Source organism: Chenopodium quinoa, unplaced genomic scaffold (genome assembly GCF_001683475.1).
Source record: "Chenopodium quinoa cultivar QQ74 unplaced genomic scaffold, ASM168347v1, whole genome shotgun sequence".
NCBI lineage: Eukaryota > Viridiplantae > Streptophyta > Magnoliopsida > Caryophyllales > Amaranthaceae > Chenopodium > Chenopodium quinoa.
In genome coordinates this window covers 4,061,380-4,079,195 of record NW_018743574.1, presented here as the reverse complement: position 1 = coordinate 4,079,195, position 17,816 = coordinate 4,061,380, and the positions used below count along the sequence as shown (strand labels likewise).

The 17,816-nt window shown below is 36.0% G+C and overlaps 3 protein-coding genes across 3 annotated transcripts; 1 reads left to right on the top strand and 2 right to left on the bottom strand.

Moving 5' to 3' along the window:
* Positions 1-146: 146 nt before the first annotated feature.
* On the bottom strand, positions 147-9,738 carry LOC110682151 (nucleolar protein 10-like). The gene is made up of 16 exons (XM_021858406.1): positions 9,223-9,738; positions 9,012-9,110; positions 8,767-8,858; positions 8,555-8,655; positions 7,925-8,015; positions 5,237-5,295; positions 5,023-5,143; positions 4,429-4,494; positions 3,813-3,865; positions 3,615-3,723; positions 3,161-3,331; positions 2,860-3,018; positions 1,776-1,868; positions 1,200-1,367; positions 823-998; positions 147-705 (listed from the first exon to the last, which is right to left on the bottom strand). Exons 1-16 carry the CDS (start codon positions 9,353-9,355, stop codon positions 339-341), a joined length of 2,058 nt encoding a protein of 685 aa, XP_021714098.1. The 5' UTR covers positions 9,356-9,738; the 3' UTR covers positions 147-338.
* A 1,429-nt stretch (positions 9,739-11,167) lies between these two features.
* On the top strand, positions 11,168-13,687 carry LOC110682147 (ribosomal RNA small subunit methyltransferase nep-1-like). The gene is made up of 8 exons (XM_021858403.1): positions 11,168-11,406; positions 11,672-11,944; positions 12,165-12,257; positions 12,427-12,571; positions 12,705-12,815; positions 12,925-13,007; positions 13,104-13,161; positions 13,330-13,687. Exons 2-8 carry the CDS (start codon positions 11,675-11,677, stop codon positions 13,407-13,409), a joined length of 840 nt encoding a protein of 279 aa, XP_021714095.1. The 5' UTR covers positions 11,168-11,406; positions 11,672-11,674; the 3' UTR covers positions 13,410-13,687.
* Positions 13,688-13,693: 6 nt separating this feature from the next.
* LOC110682148 (protein PIN-LIKES 7-like) lies at positions 13,694-17,418 on the bottom strand. The gene is made up of 10 exons (XM_021858404.1): positions 17,079-17,418; positions 16,772-16,851; positions 16,398-16,522; positions 16,173-16,297; positions 15,849-16,031; positions 15,650-15,748; positions 15,117-15,217; positions 14,913-14,965; positions 14,646-14,831; positions 13,694-14,530 (listed from the first exon to the last, which is right to left on the bottom strand). Exons 1-10 carry the CDS (start codon positions 17,211-17,213, stop codon positions 14,406-14,408), a joined length of 1,212 nt encoding a protein of 403 aa, XP_021714096.1. The 5' UTR covers positions 17,214-17,418; the 3' UTR covers positions 13,694-14,405.
* Between the last annotated feature and the right edge of the window lie 398 nt (positions 17,419-17,816).

Below are 17,816 nucleotides of genomic sequence, written 5' to 3'. Positions count from 1 at the left end.
TGTGGTGTAAAGTCCAGAGTTCACGAAGTGATTATTGGATTGAGGTTGTCAGATTGTCCATGAAACCATGAGAAAAAATAGATTCCAGCACTGCATTATCTACATTTTAAATTTTTGACCACCTAATCAAAATATTAATATTGAAATTAAAAAACATAAAACAAATTAGATTATAAAAAATAAAATCTGGTTATAGATTCTATCTACTCGCATTTTTTTTTTCATTTGAAGAAAACACTATAATATTAAAGACAATGAAATAAAAAATATTGTCAGAAATTGCAAGGCAGAAGAAAGAAACAAAATTTTCCACCTTTACCAGTTAAAACTCATTAACCTCATTGTCGACCTCTTCCTCGGCCTCTTCCTCTACCCCCTCCTCTACCTCCTCCTCGGCCTCCTCTACCACCTCGGCTCCTCCTCTCATAATTTGTAGGCTTAAGACCTAACGACTGAACACCCCTCTTATTACGTCGTGGATCTTTATTATCTTCATCTTCCTGGTACTTTGCTTTACTTCTAGAAACAAAGGAAATCTCTCGTGACCCTCCTCGTCCTACTTTAACATCACCATGCAAACGAGATGCTCTATTGTCATCATGCAAAGCAGCCACTCTCTCTCCTAAAGGAAGAGCGTCTTCATTAGCAAGTGAGACACTTTCCAAGAACGCTTGTGCATGCCTTTCATCCTTCACTTCATAAAATCTGAAGAATATGATAAGAGGTTTAACAATTGTAAATAAATAAAAAATTGAAGTTATTTGCTTCTTAATTATCTTTTATCCAACTCACTGAAATAAACGAGAAAAGAAATTAGCTCACCTAGGAGTCCGCGATTTCTTATCCAGCCTGCTTTCATCATCAGAGGAAGCATCACCTTCACTCATCTCATCCTCCATGATAGGCTCAAAGTGCTCATCCAGCAAAGCCGTCTGCTTCTGGGGAGCTATAGGATGTAATGCCATATATTCCTGGGAATTCTCGTCAATCTCAAATTCCTGGGCAAAGAAAATAGAAAAGAAAGGTTGTTATGAGACGAAGTGAAGCAAATTATATTGTAGCCTTCTTTTAGGCAGTCCTTGAGGTAAAACTAGCCAGAGTTACTGAATGCCAAATGAAAATGCCACAGCAAATAAGCATGTACAAAAATTCAGTGATAATAAATATAGAATAATGTTAACGGCATAATTAAGCAATACCGGATTCTCAAACATCTCCGCAAATCTATCATCGTTCAGTATGTCAATGTTCAATCCCTTCTTTTTCTTAGAGGATTTCTTTTTATCAGCATCATTTTCAGCTGCTTCTTCATCCTGGAGAAGAGTATGTACGAGACGCTTATTAACCTTTGGCAGCTTCCTCTTAATCTGTGAAAGACAATAGCCACAAGAGAACAAATGATATCAAATAACTATAAGGCAATATTACATCAATTTAGCAATGAAATTAAAATTAGTTTTCTTCATTTGGAAAATGCATGGCCATGGTGATAATGTCATGACCCCAGTCCAGCCCGATAAAATAAATTGTACTCCCACATGCCCAATAATTATTTCATATAATAACTGACAAGTTCTCAGTTTTTAAAAAATTCAGAACAAAATGGAAATGATGTATCAATAGCATTTCATGTATCACATAACAGTTAAATAGAAGAAAAGCTGAAAAACACAAGATACCAGCCTCACAACTTGGCCTTGATGCTAAAAGTTTGTTACTTAACTGATGGGAATATATTAAAATAGAAGCCTTGTAATTTGAATGACAAAACTGACCGTTATACGTCCACGATGCATGGCCTCCAGCTTCTCCTTCTTACGCTTCTCGATGTAAGCATCATATGCAAATGGATCCGTTATAGACTTTGCCTGCAATTATCACCCAAAAAAATTTCAAACAGATGTCCATAAAACAAGGGGTATCCAAAATCTATTCCACAGCCAGCACGATCCAATATAATGCCAATGTCTATAATACGGTAAACAGGTTCAGGAATACACATTCATTATTTTTGTTAAAAAGTAGATATTATTTTGTAAATAGGGGAGAAAACAGCAGAAAATCAATGAAAGACAATAAGCTTGATTCCCCCAATTAGCAGCAGCATTAACAATACATGCAAAAGTACAACACAGGTGACAGCTTAGTTAATCAATCACCATACATTCCTCTTACTCTACAAAATTGTTGCACAAAATCTTGTCATGCTTAGACACATGACTATTCGCTTTCAAAAAAAAAAATAAAAAAAATTAATAAATAAAAAAGACACATGACTATCCACTTGGGCTACTGCAAAACTTGGCAGAAAACAGCTCCTCCCCCACCCCCTCCCCCCCCCCCAAAAAAAAAAAACAAATCTACAAGTGACCATGTGAACCACATATGTCCTTCTAAATATGGAAAGAAAAAAAAAGGTGATCAGATGATCGCTACAATGGTAACAGTTTCACAAAAGCTGCATCTTGCATGTAGGTTGGCATGCCTCGCAACATATTATACACATCAAGAGTTCCCAGTTTATCTTGGTAATTCAAGAGTTTTGAAAATATTATTTTAGAACAAAAAATTCATGCTCCTTGTGGAATTTATGATGTATGAAACAAGTATGTCACCTGATGTAAAAATATAATATGAATTACAACAAGGCTATGTGGCCTATGTCCTTTGCTTTTATCCCCCATGAAAAGAAATCCCACAAATTCTAATCAGGAACTCCAACAGATTTGCATACATCAAACAAGGCATTTTGAGTTCACATCAGACATGTAAGGCTTATGCATAATTATAAACAGGTAGAACCGTAGAGCCCAACAAAGCCAAAATCAGAATACAATGGCAACATATTAGACCATCTACCTTCTTATATAACCGATAATCAATGAAGTACCCATGCATATAAGCTCTGAGAAGGTTGGTTCCGATTAAATTGGTCAGGTTAAGTCTCTCAAGTTCTTCTTTAGTTAAGAACTTGTAATCATCGTATATACTTGTCTGAGCATTCTCTTCCAGCTCTTCCTGAAAAGACAAGGCAAAATGTGGTAAGATACTACAGCAGAGTATAAAAAACACCACAAGACAATTCAGATATATTCAATTAATTCAAATCTCACAAACAGAAATCATCGCACAGTATAAAAGAACTAGACCAAGTACTTACAGTCAAGTTTTCCAAATAAGAGCACCACTTGGGGGCAGGCCCAAGAGCAGGAATGTAGTAAGAGGGTATATGGGTTGAATCTAGAGCCAATAACATTAGCCCAGTTTCACGAATCACACATATATCATTAATTGCACCACCTGTTGGTTCGATACTGGTCATCCCTTCACCCTGCAATTAAAGAAACATCATTTTAAGAGCTATATACAGCTTAAGCAAAAGCTAGTACAACATTTGAGATACAATTGAAGGTCAAAGCTTCCATTTGTCAAGCAACAAGCTTAACTTCAGCTCTATAGTCAAGCTTAATTTTGAGGCTACCTATTCCAGCTAATCTCAGCTTGCTGACAGGCAGCTTGCCTTCTTCCAATTTAGAGCACGCAGAAGAATAAAGGGAGAAAAAAGACTCCCAATCTTCACAAAGATAACACGTATTAAGGTGAAAGAAGCTCACCGTCTCAGGATCCCAAATTCTGACGATATGATTATCTGTGCTAATTAACTTAGGATGTTCTGAATTTAAAGTCCGATGCCACTTGATATCCAAAATTGGGCTTCCATACCTATTAGACAGGATGACAAAACATCAGAAGGAATTTTCACCTTTCCCATTAAAAATCAATAAGCAACACCGTGAAAATTGCATGCTTACATGTGATCCTTAACTCGAATAGGATGGGAAGATCGTAAATCGTAGATCAGTACCTGTAGCACAGAATAACACATATTGATCATATTGTCAAACACTTACAACAAAACTCACACATATCTCAGAAAAACAACATATGTAATTCACTTTTGACTTGTTATGTAATTCACACAAATGTACTTAACAGTTTACACAGATGTATTCAAGATTTTAATGTAATTCACTTTTGACTTGTTATCAGAAATGACAATTTTTCAATATATATTACTAGATTTTAGGATGCTAACGAATTAAAGCTTGTTTTAAACGCAACCAAGATCATGTAGGAAGTAAATTAGGTGCTAAAATATTTACTCCAATGTGAATCTGGCTCTAGTTGAACAGATGCAACAAACCTGATGAAAAAGCCTATTGTCTAAGGCTTCTACCGCTAACCGTCCAAGAAATTTAAAGATAAAAACATCCACAATTACACGTTAACTTTCATACTGATCTCGCACGATGCAAATATCCCAGCTAACCATAACCAAACAAATCAGAAATTCTAATCTAAAGGTATGCTAAACGAATTGCTCAGGGGAACAAAATTATAAAGCTGCTAAGAAAATTCATAGCTTACCTTTCCCTCACTGCTTCCTACAGCCATTTGAAAGCCTCCTTCATCATCAAACTCAATAGCAGTTACCTGCAAGTGATGCAGCAAATAGGTTGGCGGATATTCCAAACAATTGAGGTCCTAATCTAGCCACCTTACTGATTGAGATAAGAAACTGATCAAAACTGAATTCCGTATACTTAATTGATTTACTAACTAAACCGATTTTTAATATATTCAATTTATTTATTAAAAATAGGAAAAAGATGAAGGAACACAACAATAAAACTACATAACACAACGAGAATAATAAATTCCACATAGTTCATCACTGACATGTCTACAGCGGAGGTTTACAAAAAACAAAATATGGAAAATTTTGACAGCCAAGTCCATTGTCGTAAGAGGAAGGTCCTTTTCATATACAGTTCAATTGTGAGCATTAAGCGCAGAAAATTAGATTTTGCTGCATGTACAAGCTAAAGGCATTCACATTACATCTACAAATTAATGAACGCCAAATAGTTTAGGTTGAATTAGGGATCAAATCTCGTCTACGACATTTGTACTTTGTTGCTCTATGTCCACCAAAAAAAAATTGCCAATAAAAAATGGTACCTGGCCATCGTCCTCAGCAGCAGCGACAGCATTAATTCTACCAACAGATGATCTTGCCCTCATATCAAAGCATTCAACAGCCCCATCCTCACCGCCACAAGCAACTAATCCATGAAGATTGCTGATCCAAATAAGAAAATTTACAGATCTTAGAACAAAGAATTATTTGAGCAAGATGAACCAAAGACTAATAAATTACGGATAGAATCATTACCTTCTAGATACTACATTTAATCCAGGAGATTGAGTAGTAAGAGGGGCAAGAAACCGACCCTATACGGAGGAATCACATGCAGTGTCAAAAATGTGGTTATCTGCTCAACAGATAGCAAACTAGCCCTGACATATGAAGCAATATAGAAATATATCTGAAGGAAAACTTTCTAAATTAGCAAACATCCATTTCCAGGTACAAAATTCCAAATCAATACCCCAGTTGCTAGTGCTCTAACCAGGATAACAAGTCCAGTACTACATCTGCTCATTTCAAAAACCAAAGAGAGGTATACTAGGATACGTAACATACAAAATTGAGATATAATCTCAGGAGAATAAAGAGCCGATTTTATCTTAATTGGACAAATAAGAGCAATTTCATTACCCAACAAAGAAAAATAAAATTTTACAGATTTGTTTTTAACAAAAGCATGGACAGTCATATCCTCTACATACAATAAACTTACTAAACACATAAAGATAGAGCCCAATGTAACTTGAGGGTTTTTGTAATAGATAACAAAGAAAAATATTAAGACCAAGAGGGCAACACCAATCCACATGAAGATTATTGCAGGAGATAAGTATACTGTATACAGAATGATAAAACAAAACTTGGTGATTATAAGAATGCCAAAGATTGCAAAAAGTCAATCTTCTTCAGGCTTATCTTCAGGCTTATCTACTAAATAATAAACTGGAAAAATGCAAGATCCGCCCAAGTTCCCTATAACTGCCAGAGTTGTTCAAAAGTATCCAAAATTCAAACTGATTCGGAATGGGTTCAAGATTTAAAGATATATTACTTCCTCCGTTTTTTTATTAGATGTATCACTTTCTAAAAATAGAAGTTTTAATTTAAATGCATCACTTTCTAAAAATAGAAGTTTTTCTCTATTTCTCTCTCTACTCCAAAAACTGCCTAGGAGTCCGCAATTATATAAGGGATGCATCTAAATAAAAATATAGGAAGTATTATAATACAATCAGAATGTAAACCCGTGTATTTGCTACAAAGATATAGAATTATAAAATGTTAAAATACGGAGTATTATTTTTATTATCTATTTTTTTTATTTACTCATATTTATTAGTGTTTTCTATTTTTGCAGTTTTTTTTCCCCTTCATAGAAAAAGGAAGTGTAAGACATACTCCCACATCTAGTATTCTACAAAAATAATAATTGATAACCAAACATTTCCTAACAATATGTACTTTGATAAGTAGGCATACTATATTGGAATGTGGGGAGTATATACATCAAATACAGGAATCCAGTATGCAAGTATATGAACTTTCTGGTATTGGATGTTAGTATTCATTCAACACAGTGATACAGGGAACGCGGGATGTTGAGGCGAATCGCGATCTGAGTCCTTCGTACCGAATCGCGGAACGAACGCGACCCAAATCGCTAGGGTTCGTGACTCAGTTCGTAGTCGAAGCGTTCCCTTTTTCTTCTTCAGCAAGGTCGAATTTCTGAGTCAATAGCGGCAAAAATTGAAGGTTTACAGTGTTTGATAATGGCGAGTTCGCGAGGTTGAAGATGATAAAGTGAAAAAGAAAAAGTTGAGGGGGCATTACGCATGAGACAAAACTTCTTTTTGAACTTCTTACTATATTGGGGCCCTCAATATAGGAAATAGGAATATATATTCATATAAAGTTATTATTTACACCTTTTTTTAGTTTACTGAGTTTTTACTATGTCATTTTTTTTGTGCTAAACTTTACTAATGTCATTAGTCTCTAAGTCTCCTACTCATTACACTAGCTTATTGGGAACTTGAAGTCTTTAAAAATGAAAAGGACAACTTGCAAGTGATTAATGTTTTAACTATTTTTTACGGGAAATATGAATGTTTTTTGGATGAAATGAAAATCAATGTTTTAATTTCAAATTAATTTTTAGTTTTTTTTTTTCAGATTATTATTTATAGATATATATATATTAAACTACACCCAACGTTCCCAATTCACTCAATGTAGCATTTCCCGTTTCCGTTTCCGTCCCGCATTTCGTATCGAATTTCGTTCCAACACTGCTTAAGAGCAAGATAGGTAGATCAGCTAGACAAGAAATGCTAACCTTTCTATACTAGATAGATTGTCTTTCTAAAGCATCATCAGCTTTCAAAATAATTTTATCATTCAGGGAATGTAATAGTCACTTGGTCATATACTCATATGTGCTCAAGCATTCTTCATCCACAAACTTAAGCAATACCCTAACTTCCTCTCTAAATGGTTTACATGAAGCTCTGAAGAGCGGCACACAAGCCCTGCCCCATAACAATTCCTAAGAAAATGACTTACTATAAAGCATAAATAAAGTGATATGGTCAGGTATTCATGTAATTATTATGAAAGAAGGAACCATGAACCAATCATTGAATTGTGGCCCTACCATACATTTATTTCATCTATTAATCTTTCATGTCTCTATTAAAGTCTAAACCATAAACCCAGTCTCTGAGAGAAACTTCGCAATCTATGGTCACCGGTTGTTTGGGTGATATTGATGGTAGGAAATGCAATCCATATAAGGGATTTTCCTCATTACAGATAATGGCAAATGCTAAAGTACATTTTAAACACCAATTACAGTAATAATTGACACTGAAATTACAATGAAGCAAAGGCAGCCTGTCAGCTACATATCAATAAAGGGTAATCAGGGCAAACCTGCGATAAATTTATTCTGTAAAGATCTGGTGAAGAGGCAGCACAGAGCAAATCGCAAGACCATGAATCGTATACCATATCCCTTCCCATCCTATTCATAAGACGCAATGAAGTTTAGCTATATCCAATAATAAACATATTAACATATGAAAATCAATAGAAACTCAGTGATCAAGTAACTGAAATTTGTTTTCACATGTGTAGTTAAAATGATAAAGAAAGAAAATGAGACATTCAGGTGATGTCCTCCATAGAACTTGAAATGGTGATCAAAAGAAGAAGGCTTAATTAATGTGAAAGTTCCTCCAACTTCTTTTCTCGGGAGAGAGCTAGCGGATGTGATGTCAATAAAAGGTCGAATAGCATTAACAGAATGCAAATCGGCAAAATCCCATATTATTGCAGCAACAGTTAAGTAATTAACAGAATGGAAACTCCAGCTGACTTTGCCCGTTAGAAGCCATAAGTTTAGCAATGTAATTGATATTTGATTATTTTTAATATTATTCCCTCACATTAAGACTTGTTTCTTTTCATGTACCATGCCAATAGTGCTGAAAATACCAAAATATGATTTTATGAACTCATTCAACAAAAAAAAATGCATGCAATTAGTAAGAGGTAGCTTACCTAGGAATCCTCACTTTATAATGACTTCCATATTTAGCATGTAGACAGATAGAGCGATCAGCACACATAAATGCAATCTTAGAGTAATCATCAGACAGCACCTGTTTCATTTCAGCCACGAATATCATCCCAAGTATGATTTATTACAACGATGTTCATATTCATATTCGATAAGCTAAATCAATATGCAAATGAAGCAACGGTAAAAGTACCTCGAAATCAACAATTTCAGAAACCAAATGTCTTTCAAACTTCAAGGAAAGTTCCCTTAACTCATACACCTTAACTTGTGGAGGGTAAATACCTATAATCGATTTTCAACAACAACAAAGCCTTAGTCCCGATATGATTTTGTGTCTGCTAACATTAATTAAATAGATCAACAACAACTAGTCCCAAAATAATTTTAATTAATTCGATCAACGACGAAAAATTCATTCCAGTATAGATGACCTACCTGAAGCAAGTAGAAATTCTCCATCAGGGGTGGCCTTGATTTTGGTGGTTGCGGTTTCAAAATTCAAGTCCTGAATCAACTCTACTCTTTGCGAATACTCTGAACAACAAATTTTGCAAATTTAATCAATACAACAAAAATATTCATCATCAAATCAAATGATAATAGCGTAAATTATGCAAATTTCAAAAAATTAAGATTGAAGAGGTACCTGTGTCTTTGCGAAGAGCACGCTGTTTCTTGGGGTTGAGCCAGGTTGCAAGAGAACGTTGATGGCCTGTTAAAGAATAGACTTTGACGCCATTAATGGAGGTTGATTTGAGTGTGCCTCCATGGTAAGCCATTTTATTGTTCTTCTTCTGGGAAACTTGTTTCAAGTAAAAGGGTTTAACTTGATTTTAATTTTAGGGTTTTGCAGAGAAGAGGAATACTGAATACTCAAGTTGGAGAAGAAAGGCGGGGTTTTTTCTTCTTGTTGCGAGTCGCAGAAGAGTTGTGCACGGGCCGGACGAGCCCGTGTGAAATGCTAGCGGTTTTTTTTTTTTTTTGGGGGGGGGGGAGACAAGTTGTGCACTTGTGTTTAGTAAATAGGTGATCAACATGGCCCGGTCGATCCAGCCTAAAGTCCTATAAATGGGACGGATTTGGGCAAGCATTAAAATCGTTTTTAAGTTTGAAAAGAGCCCGAACTCAGATTGAAAGCCCGCTTTAACCCAATAAGTCTGTTATTTTTACGAGTTTGGGCAAGAGTTATGATGTTAAGGCCAGGGTCGACTCGATTTTTCTATTACCTCTACAGCTCTACTTGTGCTTAAATTGAATCAAAAAAAAATTACACCCGGATGAGGTTGAGGTTTCGGGAGCGTTCACCGAATCCAGTCGTCCCCTTACCGATGTCATGGTTGTGTTGATCTTTTAAACATAGTTCATGCACGGCTTGATATATTGACTCATGTATTACTACATAATAGCGTATACTTTTTAAGTTTGATTTTGATATGTTAGGTAAATTAATATAAAAAACAAGGCGATAATTCACTATGTTCACATCATGTCAAATTTTTAAATTGATGATTGTGAATGATCCGTGGTTGACCTTTGCATGTCCTTTGTTTCGTGTTGGGCTCGATGGGCGGGTAGCGAATTAGGACATTTTTGTCTACATGTCGGCTCGTGCTCAATTATAATCACAAATGCATCCCTTATCTACGTTGAAAGTGTTCTTATTTTAATTTTTTTGTGAGACAATCATCTTTGAAAGTGTTCTTATGTTAACTTTTTTGTGAGACAATCACCCTTCAAATACGTAAATCTTTATCTTTTAGAAGTAATAGAGAATAGAAAACTTATAAATTGACGTAGTGCTAGACATAACTCAAATAATGAAATAAATCATAATCGTTGGGTAGACATTTTACGAATCAAACCAAATTGTATTACTCCACATAGGGGTGTACAAAAATTGGCCCGGACCTGAAACCGGACCTGAACCGGACCGGACCTGACCCGGACCTGTTGATTCAGGTCCGGTCCCGGTTCTTAAAAATCCAGGTTCCCAGTCCCGGTCCGGACCCGGTCCAAACCCGGGGTTTTCAGGTCCGGACCTGAAACCCGGGAAAATCGTAATTAAAAAATTAAAAAAAAAAAGAAGAAGAAAACCAAACTCTGAAAAATTGAAACTGAGTTTTCGTGGACTTATTTGTATTTTCGGTGGACTCATTTGTATTTTTGGTGTTTGAGAATCGGGACTTTATAGACTTTATGTAGTTTTGTAATTGATAATTTTGGTTTGTATGTAATTATTAAATTATGCAACAGGTCTAAAAATCACAAAACAGGTCCATATGCAGGTCCATATGCAGGTCCAACAGGTTTTGTATTAAAAAAAAACGAAAAAGACACAAAACAGGTCCATTCAGGTCCAAACCCGGACCGGACATGATTTTTCAGGTCTGGCCCGGAACCGGACCTGTTAATTCAGGTACGGTCCCCGGTCCTCATAATTACCCAATTCAGGTCCCCGGTCCAAACAGGTCCGGTCCAGGTCCGATCCGGTTTTGGACCGGTGTACACCCCTAACTCCACATAGTAACCAAACTGTATAACATATTAACATGAGATAATTCGCCTATGTTTTGACTTAATCTTAATCCAAAAAAAAAAGTTTTCGCCTAGAACCCTTGTCGAGTTGTCGTCAATCGTCATCTAATAGCATGGACCAAAAGTCGGGCCTTTAATCCTCTCCAAATAAACCCTAGCTAAACCCCTAATTTTATTTTATCCACCATTTCTTAATTTCCGCCCTCATTTCTCCATAAACCCTAAACTTTGTTAAAATTTGTTAAATTTCTTTCTTTTGGGTTTCCTTGATTCTGCACACTTGCTGTTGATTACGGTATACCTTTCTCTCTCTCATACTTTTATTACTGAAATTGAACTCTTTTGTTCAAAAATTTGTTTTCTCTGCATTTTTCAAAAAAATTTATTTGGGTACTATTATTGCTTAATTAGCACTGTATAATCTGATTATTTTTCTAGATTTCTCCCCTTCTTAATTACCCTTTTCCCAATTGTACCCATTTTTGAAAAGTTCAGATTTTTGTAGTTTAAAGTTGTTAGAATTATATAAGCTTGAAATTTAGAGGAATTGGTTTATGTAGAAAATGCCGAGGCCATTGGGAGTAAAAGCTGGTAAGAAAAGGAAGAAGAGAGAGGAGAAGTATGATAAGGAAGAGGAGGAGCAAGTAGAAATGGTACAAGAGGATGTACCAGATGCTGCCACTATTGATGAAGCAGCTGAAGATGATAAGGTAGCGGAAGATTTGGCCGATGATATCCCCGGCATTCCGGTTACTATCACCGAGCAGAAGAGCCAGCCCGGGGCGGTTTTCGTGCTCGAAAGGGCTTCCCTTGAGGTTGCCAAAGTAGGGAAGGTATATCAATCAACAATCTTTAAGTTTTATTGTTTTCCATTATGTTTATTTGTTTGTGTTGTGTGTTGCTTGGATTAAATTGGATGTGTTGCAAAGATTAATTAGAGGATTGGCCTAGATAACTGTGTTGATGGTGTTTGGGAGGGGTATTAATAGATGAACAGGAATTTCGCTGCTGTTGTTAACTGAATTCTGATGTCACATTCATATGTAATTGCAGACCTACCAAATTTTGAATTCTGAGGACCATGCCAATTTTTTGATGAAGCACAAAAAGAATCCTGCAGATTACAGGCCAGACATTGTTCATCAGGTTTATAATACAACTTTTTATCTTATGATACACTTCATTCTATTTATTATTTTTGTGCTTCTGTTGACATTTTCAGAAGCTCGCAAAGATGTATTCCATTATTGTTTTGTGTATTTGGCTGTTTTTCTGAAGTATGCCATTGTTGTGATTATGAATATTGATATTTCAGGCTCTTCTGATGATTTTGGATAGCCCCTTGAATAAGGCTGGGAGGATTCGATCTGTGTATGTAAAAACTGAGAAAGGTGTTCTTTTTGAGGTTAAACCTCATGTTCGTATTCCAAGAACATATAAGCGTTTTGCTGGCATCATGTGTGAGTTGAAATTATTTTGTCTTGCACCTTCCTTCTGTCAAGTTCAATGCATCAATGTAATAATGAGTTGCTACTGAGGGCTTGACGTGTGGTTGTCATATTCATTAATGCCCTCTCTCATTGATCATTGCAGTGCAATTGTTACAGAAGCTGAGCATATCTGCTGCTGGCAAGCGGGATAAACTTTTTCGTGTGGTTAAAAATCCTGTCACTCAGTATCTACCTCTTAATTCTCGTAAGATAGGTGAGCTTAGACTAAACTAGTGATCCTGTCTGATTAGTGTACAGCGTTCAGATCACGTCCATCTATATCCCTCTTCACAGTCAGTGACATTTGGCTATTCATGTGACAGGCTTTTCATTCAGTTCAGAAAAATTAGTTGACATTCAGAAATATGTGGATGCTGTTAAGGACGATTCCAATTTTGTCTTTGTGGTATGCATCTGAAATGACTGAACTTTCTGCATTATTCCATGGATATTACTCATATGAGTCAAAACTTGGGTGTCTTTTAATTGTTTGCTTGTTCAGGTTGGTGCTATGGCTCATGGAAAGGTTGATGATGAGATTGTTGAAGATTATATATCAAGTAAGTTATTGAAAACTAACTTGCATCGGTGCCCATCATGCTAACCTATTTTTCCTCTCTTGTAAATTGTGCGTGCTTTTCAATTTACTTTGACAATTTGCTATACAATTTGTTGCACTCTAAAATTGTCACTTGATGTTATTGACTATTTATTTCTTAATTTTGCAGTCTCAGGATATCCATTGAGTGCCGCATGGTGTATAGCAAGAATTTGCCAAGGCTTGCAACATAAATGGAGTGTCTTGTGAATTCCTGCTGGGTTAGTCTTTAGCTAATAGCTACTGGTAGTCTGAAATATAGCTCACAATGAACCTTTTCTTGATGAAGTGAATATGCTTGAGCATAAATCATAAGATTTGCAATTTGTATCATTATTCTTCTTATTCCTTAATACTTTCTGGTGTAAGCAGATACTCAGTGGTATCTCCACTACTGAGTTCCTAGTGGCATATTATCAGGCTGTTAGCCATATTTTTGTATGGCAACATGGTGCATCCTATTTAACTGCAGTCCATTTTGTGAGTAACTGAGTTTGATATCGCACTACAAATGTACTATGACAACAGGGTGCATCCAATTATCGCTGCACTCCTAGCGAATATGTCATAATGCACGGGTCCACGGGATACATCTCAAATAACTCCACAAATAAAGAGTATTCTAGCAGTAGTAGTGAATGTAATGGGGAAACTATTTTTAATTGGTTTTGGGAGGGTAAATGATTATTTGTTAAAAAAAATTAATAATAATAATCAAGAGTGCATAGTTTTACAAACTGAGTGTTTGGAGAGTTGTGTTTAAAGATTTTAAACCAAGTTAACCAACTCTCCTTGTGTATCACATCATTATGACCCAAATTTGGCCCTTCAATTTTATGAAATAGGAGTATTATTTATGTCAATGATACATGACATCGATAAATCAGCCCTTCCCCTTGACACCCCAACAAAAGAGAAGGCTACAAGATAAGATATAGGTGAGAGTGTTAGAGAAGATAAACTTGTTCTTCGATACACTATATCGCCACTGGGGTTCTGTATCAAAGCTCTTGCACCAGCTCTAGAGTTGAAAGTTAGCCCAATATAGAGTTACATATACACCTATTCGAATTCCTTGTCACTTTGAAAATTCTAGTCGCTGATAACTAGAAATATGACTATCTGTGACAAATGTTTTCAGGGTAAATGTCTATTTCTGAGTGTTTGGTGAATCATAATAATGTGACTACCCTTATAATTCTTTGTTCAAGATAGGATCCACATAAATATTGTGGACCAGAAAGTAAGTGCAAGTGCTGCAAAAAGATATGTCCAAAGAAATATCACTGCACACTCTTCTTGTCCCACATCAAATAACTGTGCCATGGTACCTGCAACCCCCATCCAAAAACTTGGTTAATCAAAATACAAAGAGGAAAATTTAGTTGAACTCTAATCGTTTACAGTATGAAGCAAGATTGTAAGTCTCAAGTATTGATGACTGACCGATGCTCATGGCCGGAGGCATTGTGAATTGAAGCATCAACACGAAGCTATATAAAGGGTCTGGTGGAAGGAAGCCGAAACAATCAGCAGCTTTTACCACTCCAATTCCAATCACTGGAAGCAGCAAGTATTTGACAAATAAGATTCCCATGATCACAGAGGGCTTCACTTTTGATGATCGTAATCCTGTTCAAGCCAAGTAATTATTCATAGATCGTAATCCTGTTAAAACCCACTCCGTAGTATTTACTCAAATCACTAGTTTACCTTGAATTAGGTTTCCACCTAGTACAAGGGTGGTACAAGGTATTGTTCCATCCCTGCAAGAAAGTTCATAAGGTATATCATAGCTTAGTTCTTTCTGTAGTATTTACCTTGAATTAGTTTTTGATGAATTAAACTTATTTGTACTGAAATTAAATGTTATGAACTGAACAAAACTGAGCCTTCAACAAGAGGTCCAAGACTAACCCAAGCAATTTGAGACAATCTTGGATCACTCGAAGTGGAGCACCATCTCCTATGACAAGGTCCCTAAACCAAGTTACAGCTCCAAAGGTGAGTCCAATAACCTGAAACAAAATTATAAAACTGCATAAGCTAGTTGAAGACCACACAAAAAGCCACCCACCTTGCCTCACTGCAGGGTTTTCTGGACTTAGGATGCAGAATTGAGTGCGGCGAATCTGTTATACTGAGTAATTAGTATTTATATCCTAGCTAGTATTGCAATGGTAGGCATGCACCAGTTGCCACTGTTTGGAACTGGCCTCGATCACTGACTAAAGACGAGCACCCATCCTAGGACTTTTGTCACCAAAATATAGCTTAATGGTGAAAGTTCAAAGTTCACAGGATCCAAAAGACGGTACCCCCAAATCATTCAGTAGCGCCATCTCAATCAGTTTAAACTATGATGAAAATACTACAATGTATTTGAACTTGAACCTACATAGTCTGTAAAAGTTACTCTTTATAGCTAATTGCGAGAAAGAGAGACTCACTGCACCAATAGTAGGAGGTGCCATTATTTCCTGTAAAATCTGATGTAGAAATTCTACTATCTTCTGCAAATGGAGCTCACTTTCCTTTTTGGGAGATGCCTACAAAATTTATGAAGGCCAAATAAAATGACGATACTATTCTTATTTTTCTTTAGACATACTATACAAGTAATCAATTATACAGAAGAAAATAACTTACAGGATGGATGTGTGCATCATACCCTTCGTTCTTTCCATTAAGAAGTTGAGTTTTTACATCGGCTTCTATGTCCTTGTTTGGATCCCTTGCAGCCTCCTCAACTGCGGCTATTAGTGCCTTAAACTTTATGGATGAACTCTTTACCAAGTGGAAAGTGTATGTCCATATGTAAAATCCCCCTAACTGCAATAACAATGGGGTGATGCAGTGCGAAAGCATGCTTATGCAGTTAAGCCTTTGATGCTAGCAAATTTGTCAAAAATCTTATCTAAAGATGCTCAATATGTTCTACTGAAAACCAGTAGAGGGGTTATCTAGGCATACCGCCATGGAGAAAGAGGCATAAGAAAGGCCGATTGAAGAACAAGCAGCATGGTCATCGCCAAATGGACTGCCATCCTCATGGCAGATTGCTGGGAGTACAATCAGAACAAGGGTTCCCAAGTTTGCTGGGTTATCAAAGACCAGAAAAGAATTGTCAGAAAATTTGACAATTTATTGCTGAATTACCAAGTCTTATAAAAACCTTAGAAACTGGGTTTAGTTTACCTGCTGAGCAAGAAGCAATAATTAAGCCTTCAAGGTGTAACCCAGGTTTCAGAATTTTTACTGCAATCCATCCAAATATTCCTCCAATTAAAAACGTTAGCCCCACATTAACAGGCATAAACCACCTGTAGTTTGAGTCATACCATAAATATAGATGTAATTATAAACAACAAATGTACAGTTAGCGCAAGCTTGCTGGTTGTTAGATGTCTAACAGTTAGCCAAATGATAAGCTATTCGCGTACATCCATACATCAACATGGATGTGAAAGAACAGTACAGTAGCAAAGCAAAGAAAAAAACTAGAGGAGCAGAAAGTCTTAGAGATCTAGTAAGAATAGAAATCGAAGATAGCGATGAGCCGATGAGCGAACCATGAAATGATGTCTTGCAACGTTACAGTCTTGGCAAGACTTGCAAACATGAGTGCAGGAGTGAAAACCACGTACACAATCTGCATTTCAACATTTGTTTTGTTATTTCATTTTTTGTACATATTTCTCCAAGTTTAAGCTACAAAGTACCTAAAATGTATGTATATATGTACGTAATGTAAATTATACCCGTCTTCTAAATTCCTTTGATAGAACAATTTAGTTACTGGAAAGAATTCCGATCCATTATTTATGTATGAAAAACAAGTAAATATGTACGAGTACACAAAATAGTCGCGGTACTCACCTTATTCAAGGACCTCCTAGCATCTGCATTCAAAAGATTGCAGTACCCTGTTGCCAAAAATGCTCCTAATCCACTGATTATTAGGACTTGCAAAATAGGCATTGATGACACTTCAAAGAGTGACAAGAAACCCATCTTCTTCTAACTCCTTCCCTTTACTTGTATTTTCTTCTCTTTTTCTTTTCTAAGTTCTCAAAAACTTTCAACTTTCTCTATGTTAATTTGTAGAATGAATGAATTGAAGTTTGCAAGAAGTTCAGTAATAATCTTATTCGATCAAATACAAAGAGATTCAAATACAGACTGACAGTCTATAGTCTCACAAATAATACTCCTTAGTTGCAAATAATAGGAAACGGAGGTAGTATATATATACTCGTTGAATACACTCAACAAGGTCTCCTCTCAAGGAAAAATAAAATAATTAGGCAATTGGAATCCCATCTTAGTCCCAAAGCCAATAATTCGATCTACCAATCTACCATAGTGGAGAACACATGTTTTAGACAAAAAATAAAGAGTGTGTGATCCAATTTGCTACATATCACATATTCAGACAAATTCTACATGTGTACTATTGATCTATTATGCTTTAATTATACATTTCTTTGACTGAAATAAGAAGATCTAATAAGAGGATGATCATATATTACTCCACTAGTCCATTTCAAAATAGTATATTCAATTCGATCTAGTTAGATTTGTCTTGATGCGTTGTTTTAAAATAGTATTTTACTG

What these genes read in the sequence shown, in the direction of transcription:
- LOC110682151 (XM_021858406.1), bottom strand. Translation starts at nt 9,355, where the DNA reads ATGGCTTACCATGGAGGCACACTCAAATCAACCTCCATTAATGGCGTC. An exon ending in ACAGAATAAATTTATCGCAG is followed by an intron (nt 5,296 to 7,924) that starts GTTTGCCCTGAT and finishes TCCTCCGTATAG; the next exon opens with GGTCGGTTTCTTGCCCCTCT. An exon ending in CTTATTTGGAAAACTTGACT is followed by an intron (nt 3,019 to 3,160) that starts GTAAGTACTTGG and finishes TTGTCTTTTCAG; the next exon opens with GAAGAGCTGGAAGAGAATGC.
- LOC110682147 (XM_021858403.1), top strand. Translation starts at nt 11,675, where the DNA reads ATGCCGAGGCCATTGGGAGTAAAAGCTGGTAAGAAAAGGAAGAAGAGA. An exon ending in ATTCCAATTTTGTCTTTGTG is followed by an intron (nt 13,008 to 13,103) that starts GTATGCATCTGA and finishes TTGCTTGTTCAG; the next exon opens with GTTGGTGCTATGGCTCATGG. An exon ending in TGTTGAAGATTATATATCAA is followed by an intron (nt 13,162 to 13,329) that starts GTAAGTTATTGA and finishes TTAATTTTGCAG; the next exon opens with TCTCAGGATATCCATTGAGT.
- LOC110682148 (XM_021858404.1), bottom strand. Translation starts at nt 17,213, where the DNA reads ATGGGTTTCTTGTCACTCTTTGAAGTGTCATCAATGCCTATTTTGCAA. An exon ending in TATTGCTTCTTGCTCAGCAG is followed by an intron (nt 16,298 to 16,397) that starts GTAAACTAAACC and finishes TTGATAACCCAG; the next exon opens with CAAACTTGGGAACCCTTGTT. An exon ending in GCCTCCGGCCATGAGCATCG is followed by an intron (nt 14,531 to 14,645) that starts GTCAGTCATCAA and finishes TGGGGGTTGCAG; the next exon opens with GTACCATGGCACAGTTATTT.